At 39.5% G+C, this 12552-nt stretch overlaps 1 protein-coding gene across 5 annotated transcripts in view; it reads right to left on the bottom strand.

Moving 5' to 3' along the window:
• LOC103136055 (AT-rich interactive domain-containing protein 1B) overlaps positions 1–12552 on the bottom strand; it is a 195921-nt gene that overhangs the window by 153168 nt on the left and 30201 nt on the right. For all 5 annotated transcript variants that reach the window (XM_016670059.1, XM_016670060.1, XM_016670058.1 and 2 more), the window contains exon 2: positions 11862–12065. In XM_016670059.1, coding sequence (XP_016525545.1) covers positions 11862–12065 — 204 coding nt within the window. The remainder of the gene's footprint in view (positions 1–11861; positions 12066–12552) is intronic.

The raw sequence follows: 12552 nt of genomic DNA, 5'->3' as shown, positions 1-12552 counted from the left end.
TTTATATGAAGTACAGTGTGCTTCATATACTGCAGCTGTTTATTCTCAAATGAAAAAAAAAAAAACACGGCCGTCTATTCAGCAATCGTGACTTATTGACATGTCGATAACATCAAATAAAACAGACAGAGCAAGAGTGAGCAGGTAGTGTGGCTGTAAACTGACACAAAGACATATCTGATACCTACATGCACTTTTTTTCATTGTAGATTACTTTCTGAACCCTGAAAAATAAGCTTTCCTTTCTCTCATTCTCAGTTTCTTCTGCATAAGCTAATGAAACAAAAAGCAGCTTCTTGTTGCTGCTGTTTCAGACTGAGCCATGATGGAAACATTTGCAGAAGCAGAAAAGGTTAATGTGGTCTGTTATATGTGTGTGTGCATGCATGTGTGTGTGTGTGTAAAAAGCCATTTATTTTTGTTTTTTCTTTATTTTTGTGAGTGGCTCTGGGCTCTGTGCCACCAGCTCTAAATGTTTTTCCCCTACTAAACTCCTGACCCCAATCTGAGGCCAAGCAAGACAGCAGAGAGAGGAAATCGAGAAAGAAAGGCAACAGGGTGGAAAAAAAGGCAAATGTGATTCGGTGACGGGGTCAAAAATGGCTACGGAGGAGAAGAAAAAAAAAAGAGTGGGTTGACATGAAAGTGGTCCAGCTGTCGATACAAATAACCAATCACTTAAGATGTCTAAACAAGTAATTTCTCAGCGTTCACAGTAGACATTTCATACAGGAACCTAAAGCAAACCACATTCACTCTTGACAGATAGAAAATAATCATTATCAAGAATAGAGGGGCTTGCAATCCATGTAAACATCACAATGGAGCACTAAAACATCTATCAGACCAATCATTTCTGCACGCTGCAGCTCGACTTTTTTTTTTTAAACCGCTTGCTGTGATGACAAGCTCCAGGTTGTGTAGGAGTCATGTCAATTACACCTAAGCAGGGAAAAGGGAAGAGGGGAGGGAGTTGGAGAGGACTTTTTCACCATCAGTGGCCACTGTCAGTTCAGGAGATTATGTTTGCATTTTAGGTCTCCTGCCGTGAAACCGTCTCCAGATGGATGCTGATATGATGAGGTGCTGCCGTTTGGACCGAAAGTGACCTGTGAACTGTTGCGTTCCGTGAAATAGATGGAACAGGGGCTAGTGATAAACAGGGAGGTATAGAGACAATTTTTCTATTTTTTTGTTTTTAGGAAGGGAAATATTATTTTGGAGTGATTTCCCACATGGCTGATTTTCAGCCTGATTGATCAGTGAAGAGGTTGCACTGACAACACATTTCTCAGATGTATGTAATGTTGCTGTATGCGGAATGAAACAGAGAGCAAGCACTAGAGATTTAAGAAGTTATTTGGAAAAACAAATCATGTAGAGATGACTAAATAACATTCCTTATACTCATGCAGACACTCTGTATCCTTTGTTGAAGAGCCATTCCTCTTGCCAGGGTTGGTGGCTGAAACAGCAGAGGAGTTCTCCCTGCTTTCTGATTAATTCAGCTGACAATTATTTGACCACCTGGGGAGACTCCTGAACCGTGAACAAAGCGCTTAACTTTTAGCTCATAACAGTCAGGCGATCTCTAAGTATGGTGACAAAATGAAACGGAAGAGGATGCCACAGCAAAATGTAAAAGCTCTGTTCTAAAACAGTAACAGACTGTAATTTTACACCCACTGATCCAATATATGCACAAAACATGCAATGGAGTTTGATCAGATTCTACGGAGCCCAGAAAGTAAACCAATAAAACGGGCAAAAGTCTGATGTTAACAATACACAAATGCAATTTGCTTTTGTGAAGGCGAAGATTACGAAGAAAATAGATTTACTTAGTGAGTTTTCCCAAGGTGGAATCAGAATGCGAGATGTTGGTTTTTATTATGTCTGGTGTTAAACTGAAAAAAGTACAAGTTAAGCTTCTCCCTTTGTCCACAAGCTAGTCCATAAAGAAATAAATGAACGTAAGATTCACTCATTGGTTTAATCTTGACAACACCATCCCAGCCCATCTCAGCTCTCTTTGATCTGTTTATAAATGCAGAGGTTCTGTGTCCGTGAAATACAAATGAACAAGCTGACATGCCAGATTCCCCTTGACCTAAGTAAGAAAAAAAAAAAAAAAAAACATCTATTTCTAATCTGGATGTAAACTGAGAAGAATTTTCAGCGAGCCAATTAGAGCAGCGACTAATCCCCTTCTAACTCAGTAAAGATGCAAAGCATCCTTTTTTTTTTTTCCTCAGCTCTCTTCTTCGCTCCCTTCGTTTCGCTCCACTTTCATCTCTCGGTGCTTTTATCTTATCAAACAGGCACGTATAGGGCACCGCAAACACAAAGAGCTGAGTTCTGATCTTTGAAAAACACACAGCTTTCGACGTTTTGCATCTCTTGCCTAAATTCAACCCCAAATTACATTCAATTCAAACCTTAAATCAGCTGCAAAAATGAAGATAGCAGATATGAACCTAATGCATCAAGACTATACGACAGCAGCAATTGTAAAATATCTGCTACAATGAATACAATCCATGTCTAACTTACTCTAATATTTTGTGGGAACAAGCAATTTATTAATTCACGCATCTGAGTGTTTTGTCATTCTCTTTATGTATATGGTAGCCCTATGCTTTATAATTGATGGCATCACTTAAACTAGTATATGAATGATGGTTGGGGGTGGGGATGCGGGGGGGTCTTCCCTTTTTTTTTTCCAGATAATGGCCACAGTGAAATGGCTCTACGTTGTGTTTGATTGGCTGAGGGCCACCTTAAAGCAATAAAGTAATAAAAGTTACAAATGAGAGCCAGCCATTAGAGTCACTGACGTGCGTAAGGCTAGCTTGCTAATTAATTGATCATGAAACTTCATCTATTCCGCAGTGAGAGAGGAACCTTCAATTCATCAGCATTTCACCATCATTGTCCTTTTTTTTCCCTTACCCTGTTGTCTTATCGCACAAATTGGTTCATCTGCTTTCACCTAAACCTCTCTTTAGTTGGTGTGTACCATGCAATGCAAGGTAGAATGAGTTGTAGTGCTGAAGAGGGCACAAGAAAGAAAGGGTGTCAAAAGAGGTGCAAGCAGAGGCTGGAGTGGTCCACTTTGCAGCCAACTTCGCCTCCTCTGTCTCCATCTTTCCTGGCAGAGAAGCTGATTTATCGGGGCTTCCCAGTCATCCGTCTGAGCGAGCAATGCGGGCTGCATTAACCCCAGAGGCAACCCTACCACCCAGACCCCTTAAGTGCTTCAAAGTCCCCCCCCCCGCCATTCAAGCAATGTTATAAATTGGCCATCCAGCTCTTTAAGCTCAATAGCCCACAAGATGAGGTCTGGTCACACGAGGAGTTTCAACGCCTTTTGTTCAACGACAACCATAGTGTGAGTTTGCATCCTTCTCGCATTGGTTGCAACGTTACGCAAATTGGGATCCTTGGTAAAGACGTGAAAAATCTTCCGTCCTACCTAAGTGTCATTTTCTTTTATCTTTCCTTTTCAAAAAAGGCATTTAGAGAAATAAGCCTCGGTGGTGTCAGAACCTTGCAAAATTGTATTTTATAAATTTTATCACAACTGTTTGGGTTGGAATATTTATTTCTTTTTTGTAGAATTTCATTCCCCACTGAGCAAATACACTCAAATGAAAATTTGGATTTTTCCCATTTTTTTCTGTGTGAAATTTTGCTACTACCACTACAAAAAAATGAAAACAATAATTCTAGCACATTTTTACCATGGGTGTTATTCAACGTGCTGAAATTTGATGCTTATAAAAAAAAAAAAATTAAACACTTTTTTCTTATTATTATTGTTAAAGATGCTCCTGTAAGGAGGAGCTATGTTTATTTAGCTGCTTATCTGACAACCTTTAAGAAAAAGTGAAAGATTTGTACTGGAACTTACAAAAATAAACGAATGCCTCAAGCATTCTCACTAATAAAAATAATACCATCTTAAACCATAACATCCTTGTGCCTACATCTGGTTCAGGGAGCTGAGCTGAACATTTGAGACACTGTAACTGGTCTGGGCCCACTGGTTTAACCAGATTATTCTAGTTCCCTTAAAGTTGTGTTACATGCAAATCCTAATTTGCAGCTTTTACTTTTAAAGATGGTAAACGTCTGTTTTTCTGGCAATACTGAAGCAACAGACACTCAGTGAAGGTGGAAAATTAAGAAGAATTAATATATTCCCCCAATTTCCTTATAAGTATTGTCTTTGTTCTTTCTTTCTTTATTTCTATTGTCAGTGTACTGAAGGAGAAGCAGAAATACAGCATCACCATTAAGAGATAACATAGTGCATGATTGCAGTCCTCTAATCCATGAACAATTATAACAGCAGTTATGCCCTCAATTCAGATTGGCCCAGATCTCAATCACTCTAATTAAGCACCTGTGGAGAAAATACTGAATATTTGCCAAAGAATTGATGCTGTTGCTGCCTGCGTCTGTTCAGGTGAAGGCAGCTCACCTTTCAGCACTCCTGATTTTAATAAAATGTTAATTAAGAGTTCCAGACAGACTGGAGAAACCTAAGCTTTGCAGCCATTTTCTAATTCCTAGATGTTTAAGAGTCAAGTTTCTGAACCGACTGTGACAGCAAAAGACTAAAAATACATTTTCTTACGTTTACTTCATTTCGATTACAAGCGGTGCAATTTGTGACAGGTCTTTATTTATTTATTTATTTTTCCTCTACAAGAGATACATTTATATTGTAGGAAAACACAAAGGTGTTATGCATAAAAGACAGTTTGTGTTACTATACCGCTACGTGAGATATATAATTAACGTTGCTGTTGAACCATTCAATTTACACCAAAGCTACTTCACACAGAGTGTCTGTGGCTATTTATGTAAAGAAATAAGAATGGTTCAACTGGTTGCCTCACATTTGCTCATACTTTCATGCAAAACATCTGAAGCAGTCAAAGATGTTTTGACACGTGAAGCGAATAAAAAGGAAGAAGAGCCATCTTTCAATACTTATTGTCCAGGAATGTACACAGCTGCTGGCCAGCTGAAAAGAAAACAGACGCGCACCAGTCGGGCATAACATTATGATCACCGATAATCACATCTCATTTAGACATCTCTACTGACAAAGGAGTTCCCAAAATTTTGTTCAAAGATGATTGTGAGATATGGGGAAAGGTGGAGAAAAACTAGTGATAAGAAAATCCGTTTTATTTTTTTTTCCTTCAAAAGAAATGAAGGTTAACGTTTGTTTGTTGGTGGCAGTGAGCCACGCTAAGTTTGGATTGCAAAGCGTAAAATGTGATGTTGCTTAAATAAAAATCCATTAAACTTAATTTAAATTGACCGTTATTGTATTTTTTTTGTTGTTATTTTCTGAACAAATTTCTTCAAAAAAATAAATGAAAAATGAATAAACACAACCAAATAAACTGAATTTCATATCCAACAAGTGTGTCAGAACTGGTGAACAAAAACACAAATACTTTACATTACAGTCATTTTGCAGCTTAATGTTCTCAGTGAGCTGTTTAAACTTAATTTGTTGGACTTTTGCAGAAATTCCATTTTCCATTCCATTCCATTTTCCAAATTCTCTTTTTTTTTAAATCTTTGCATTTGCAAACTCCAGTGTTTTTTTTCTAAATAGAGAATTTAACTGCATTGAATGCAGTTAACTGCAGAGAAAGTTAACTGCATTTATCTATAAGTATGTTTGTGATCAAATTAAGCAGCATCTGTGTTACATTTGAATTTTGGGCCAAATAACAGTATAAAATGATATAATAGTGTAAAAAGATGTGCTGCCTTAATAATATGAATATGACTCACATGCCATGTGCGCCACACATTTGTTCAGCTGCTACTGCATTTACACAACTGCTGCTGGAAATCAAAGCAATTACCAAAGAATAACACGATTAAATCTCATGCAACTCTATGCAAACACGCTGATGACTCAATAAACTCAACATGCTAGGTTTTAGAAAAAGTGGCAGCACTTCATGGGAAATGACGTTTAATTTCACGTGATCTTTAAACATGGAACAAATGACACGGGGTAAGCCCCAGCTAAAGTAATGCACCCAGTCCTGCCGCTGTTGGAAACTCCGACACACTTGATCCAATACACACACTATCTAAAGCAGGCCCACATCACAAGCGGCACATACTTCAAAGTCATGACAGGACTCAATGTTCCACAAAACGGATGTTGCAAAACTGGAAGGACCGATTCACAGGACAAAACAGAGAGTCTGATGCTTTCACCAAGCATGCAAATACACAAAAAAACTGCAAATAATTTACAGTTTCAACATGCGTAGATCACCGGCAAATGCTCTTTATCTGTCCTCCCACTGGCCTGATGTCTTAGTTGAAAAAAAGTTGATGCGCATATTAGATGGACGTTAACAACAATAACTACATTTTAAACAATATCAGTGTATAATTTTTTCAAGTTTTCTTTGTTGATTTCTATACCAATAAATATTTGTCAAAACAAAAATAATTTGATTTAAGCTACACAAAGCCTTAAAGGATGGTGGTTTCCTTGTTGGTCTTCTAGGTGTGTGTAGTGAACAAGTGGCAGGTCAGCTGCATTTCCACTTGACTTTAAATGCTTGGCTCCTATTAAGTTGGCCCAGCATGTAAGGAACAAACATCCAACACGGGTAATGGTTTCTGCCTGATTGGTTGACACATTCGCCCTCCTCCTCCTCCTCCAAGCCCGCATGTACACGCACACACACACACACACACGCACACACACACACACCTTCCCTCTTCTCGTTCTCCCTCTCAACTATTTCCCAGGATATCTTTCTTCTCGGTGTTCTCTCACTCCCCCCATCCTCTCCTCCCTTCCCTTTCACATCAAACACTAATGTTTCCTTCAAATGCCTTTTCCTCTCTGTCTGCCAACGCTGACATCACAGGAAATTACGCTCAGAATTGGCAGCACTTTTATTTTTTTTTTCCCCATTTCAGCTGCATTCCAGTTTCCCACACAGACACTTTTCTCATGTGACCTGACATTCCCCAAAACACCTGCCTCCCTAATCAACTGTCTTGATGTTAATTTTTGCTTGCTTTTGTTATTACCGGTATCCAACAGATTTTAACCATAGTTCTGATGATGCCAGACAGCAAAAATTACGTTTCGCAAGCACATAATGTCTGTCAAGTACTGTTTGAGTTAAAATGCAGGTTTAGTGATGTCATTTATTTATCAATGTGAAAATATGTAGAGGTCTGAGATCTACATTAAGTAGTCTTTCATGTCCTGCAGCTTCAGTGACGGTAGAAATGCACAAAAAAATCAGATGGTGATCAGAGTCAACTGCTAGTGAATGGATATCATGCTTAGGCAACTACCAGGTCATGCTAACATCACTCTTTGACACGGATGTTGTTCCTCAGAGAAAAACACTCAGGTTACACAGCAAGAAAATCATTGAAGGAATGGCTTCTACTCAGAGGAAGTCGAGCTCTGAACGGTTGAAAAGAAGAAGATGATTTTGGAGTGGTCAGGTTTAAGTCTGGATTTAAACACAGCTTAGATGCTGTGGCATAACCTTAAACAGGCTATTCATGCTGGAAAACCCTCTGCAAAGAAGAGTGGGCCAAAATTCCTCTTCCTAAAACTTTCCATAGCGCTGCACTATTAGGGAAAAGGTCATCAGAGACCTTTTAAAAAGCTCTTATCTCTTGATGGTAAACTTGATGGTTTACCTTCAAATTGACCAGGTAATGTTGCATACACATTTTGTCCTACTTACAGGACAAAGTATCTACTTAATTAAGTACAATGACAAGGTTGCATTGGGAAAAATTATGTTATCAAAGAATGAGATTCTGTTCCAATAACTAGAGAAAGATTAATCTTTATTTTTATTCAAAGGCAAAAGCAAACGAAGACCCACCTCACTGAACAGTCAGTAGAAGAGCCACGAAAAACACAGATCACATGATTATCAATCAATCAATTTTTTTTGTATAGCACATATCAGCAGCAAGGCATTTCAAAGTGCTTTACATAATTAAAATAATAAAAAAAAACAGCATGTGACATTGAATAAACAGTGAGAAAGAGAAAGAGATTTCGAAAAAGATTAAAAAAGATAAAATCATTAAAACCCGCATCCCTTTTAGGACTTCAGTTAAACGTCGTTTAACTGGGGCTCTAACCCATTATGTTATATACTCACAGCCAAAAAGGACACACCCCAAGTCTGAACTTATCTCTGTTACCAGGTGGACAACAGAGCCACATCTTTAGCCGCTGTCATGCAACTGCCCCTCGCCTCATTGGAGGGAACGATTTTTAGTTAAGACATTTCGTTGGAAACCCACACCCCACATGTATGGCAGGAAATGAGAGCTGACAAGGATTCCAACAGAAACTTCTAGTTCTTCTTTATCAGTCACTCATAGCTGCAGGCACTCTAACACTTACACAGTAACAAATATTTAAGCAAAACATGCATTTGCACAAAACACTATCAATCCTTATTATTTAGATAAAATTAAAACAAAAGAGTTAAAATGAAATTTTCTATTGCAGTGGCAGGAAAGAGTTGGTCAGAGAACCAAACTATGATCCCCAGTGGTCAAGGCTCAATCCCCGTCTATATAAAACACCCTGAGAGGCGTGACTAGAAGGCAGAAATCAGGTCTTCACACATTTAAATAACCTTGGTGAAAGAAATATTACCAAGCACAGCTTATTTTAAATAAATTGGGCTTAATTTTTGCATGATTCAACCACAGCACTGAAAGGCAGTAAAATAGGACCTTTTGTTCCACTGTTAAAACCCCTACACACACACTCAGACGGCTGACACAGTCGCTCCGTCCCAGGGAAATCACAGACAAATACGCTTGCCTTTGTTGACGTCACGTTGCTTGGCAACAACTCAGCATGCCTGTCTACGACAAGCCGGGGTCTCAGCCCTGAAGTGTGATGCATCACGGGGGATAGTGTGTGCTGTGCCTTACATCACCCACAATCCCCCTTGCTGATACAGCTGCAGCCAGGATTGGCATTTGCAGCTGATCTTGGAAAAGTTTCACAACATCCACGCTTGGGAAAGAGGGCGACTGTTCCTCTTTCAGAGTCAGCTGCGGCCGTGTTTGTCCAAACCGCATTTCAGCGCGTCTTTTGGCAAGTAATTAACAGTCACTTCAGGAGCTGACATGCTGCGCCTTCCGCAGCACACAGTATTTTGGAACATTCATTTCCCGGACCTCTCCTCTGCTGCCTGATCAGACCCCTGACCGCTTTTTCTGTAGGTGAGGCTCATTACGCTCATCTGAGAGGCTGGAATTAAACCTCCTCCTCCGAACTCATTACCGCGAGCTAGATTTCACCGGCTTTCAGATAGGCAATGCGGTGGTGCTGCTTTTAAAGCCAGAGCTAGATAATTAGAAACTTTAGAAGCACAGTTCCCATGGCTATAGCCAGAGTGAACAACTAATTCTATTTGAACTAATTACATTCCATAACGCTATGCAGTGATTGCTACCCCGACCACAGCCTCCCCTATGAAATACGCCAGAGGATTTCATCACAAAATAGTACCAGGGATGTATTTTCTTGTGTATGTCTGACTGACTGTACTGTCTTTGTGCACTGGTATTACTCTCAGAGCACAGCATGTCTTCACATATACACCCCCGCCCGCTCCCAACTGTGTGTATTTCATAACGCGAAACCCCTTATTGAGCTCAGTAATGATCATTTTGGGAGCGTGTTGTCATCACAAAAATGCGTCAGAGGGGGTTTTGGACCTAAAGCAATGAAGTCTGAGATTTGAAGTGACTGAGTTGGGACTGCATTAAAGTCACCTACCAGAACAGGCGCTTCAACACAGAAGGAATTCACTAAAACACTATATCTGAAACAGAAAGTAGGATCCATTTGCAGTAGAACCAGCTCAGTTCAAAGGGATAGATTTTGTTTTAAAGTGAGATTATTTAAACCGCTTTAGGTAGTACGTTCTGAGAGAGTCCCTTTTGGTCTTGGTCCCACTCACACTAACCGTCAGCTTCAGCCAGACCAACAAATCTGAATTAGACCTAAATAAATATGCCAAAAAAGTTATCATTTCCACATACTGTATTAAATGCTTATAACCCTATTCAAACAAAATCTCCTTTTAAAAGTTTTGACCTATCACTTTTGGAAACTAAAAGGAAAAAATTGCTTTTAGTTCTTCATATTTATTAGTTTTGCATCTGACAACGCTTTCCTTAGAAAGATCCTGTGTGAATCACGTTTGTGTCAATTGTGTAAAGCAAGTCTTTCCTGCCGCATGTTTCCAGATGTCTGCATAAATTTTACACAAAACAGGAAGTCTGGGAGTTGATATGATTTTCTCTCATTCTGTTTGTGCAGCTTTGCTATGTGTGGAAGCTCAGCTCAGTCGCCCCAGTGAGAAGCCTTCGAGTCCAGACCAACTGACCCAGGCAGACTAAATATAGCAGCCAAATATGACGGTGGGGAACAGCATAAACTACCCCCTCCATCTCGCCCCCCAAAAAAACACTGTTGAAGATATGTTTTCATCCACACACAGACACACAACTTCAGTCTCTGCCACAATCAAGTCACAAAAATTCATCGCAGCCACACAACCAATCACCTTACAGTGGAAATTTGATTTACTTAAGACTGTAAAGCAGACACAAGCACCATTGTCTTACAGGCCTATTGTGTTGCAAGGAGAGTCACTGATGTGGGCCAACATGCATGTTAAACAGCTAAGTCTGTGTAAATACAGATTCAAGCATAAGTATACAGAAATGTATTCAATGGAAAACCAGAGTAAAGTCTAAACACGCTTCAATGCATCTGCAGACAGGTGAACCATCAAACTCAGCACACCCAGCAAGGAGTTTCACAGGAATTGAGCAAACAACAGGAGAAACATGGCAGCAGTCCAAGACGTGAGACATGGCTGGTCTTTAAGAATAGCTTTTTTTTTTTTTTTTTTAACGTCGATCCTCAAGACCCACTGACCATTGTGTTTCAGATGAAGCACTGCTCCCACACACCTGACTCAAATGATAGCATTAGCGACTGCATGCCATCAAGTGCTGCAGAACCCTGATAATCACCAAGTTATTCTGGTCAGGTGTGTAGCAGCGGGTAAACACATATACCATGAAGGACAGTGGACCATCAGGACCAGGGCCATGAAACACTGTTTGAGACAACAACTCCAAATAACAAAAGGTGAAAATCCAAACCATAAACTAAATGTCCAAACACAACATGTAACATGAGGAACAATAACTGGAACCACAAAACAACAATGAAATAAGAACATTTTCAGCATATAAACACAAACAAAAGTTGTGTAACCTAATCAAATTATTGATTTGGAACAGAAAAGCAACAATTACACACACATTGCTGCTAACATGAATACTGCATGTAGTAAAAGGTTATCTTACTTCATAGATTTATGTAAAAGTCATAACATTTATGAAAACTCTCCCTGCTTTTTTCCAAAGAACATTAGACTTTTATGTGGTTCTGCTCTTCATAGACAAACAAGCCAACATTACCTGGTCAATTTGTCAGGCCATTTAAAGTAGCAAGCCCTAACAGTAGTAATATGTGGCACTCTTTTAATACTCACACAGTGCGGCAGCCTTACTTAAGCCAGATGGCCAGACGAGTGTGGGAGCACATGAGGGACGGCCAGCCTCTTTACTCTGCACGTTTTGTACTCAGAGAAAAGTCTGACTTTAAACTAAGGGAACTTAACATCAATTGCTAAAAACCTTGCTTCACCTTGAAACAAGTAATCAGTCTAAAGCACACAATTCAAACTCGAAGCCTTTGGGTTCCCTTGACGTACCTGCTGTTGAGGGTATTGCATGCCACTCATGCTCATTTGGCTCCTCCCCTGCATGCTCATTGGATATCGATGTGAAGGAGGTGATGCGTATGGTTGGCTTGAGGGGTAACTTCCGGCGCCTGGCTGTTGAGGAGTGGAGTACGGATTGTTGGTCATTCCATACATCTGTGAGCGCTTCATAGCCATGAAATCCATGGAGGGAACCTGTGGAGGGAAAGAAAAGGGATTCATTTGCATCAGCATTGCCAAAAAGTGTCGTTATTTGTTCACCGTTGTCCACGGACCGGATGAAGGACTGCTTCAAGTATTGGAATGCCAAACAAAAGCCCACTTAGCAAGCTCGCTCCATCCAGAAACCAATTATTTCCACACACACTTCACAGGATGAACTTACATTAATATTTAAAGACAACAAAACCTTTATCTAAAACTGCTTTAAATGCTGTTTAAAGTAACTGGCAGCAAAAAGAATAACTATATAGCTCCCGTCTCAAATACCATAAAACAGTTTATAGTCGACGAGCAGAAGTACTTATTTATTTATTTACTTTATATAATATTCCGTTCTTTCCTTTTGTAAGACAAATTAATCCCTACACTGCAAGGCAACCAGATCCCCCAAATTATTTGCCCAAGTCAAATGAATCGGGTTAGAAAATATGATAAAAGGTTATATAATAAAGATTTCTAT

Source organism: Poecilia formosa, unplaced genomic scaffold (genome assembly GCF_000485575.1).
Source record: "Poecilia formosa unplaced genomic scaffold, Poecilia_formosa-5.1.2 Scaffold30, whole genome shotgun sequence".
Taxonomy (NCBI): Eukaryota; Metazoa; Chordata; class Actinopteri; order Cyprinodontiformes; family Poeciliidae; genus Poecilia; species Poecilia formosa.
Note: the sequence above shows the minus strand (reverse complement) of the source record. Positions and strands in the feature narration are given on the sequence as shown.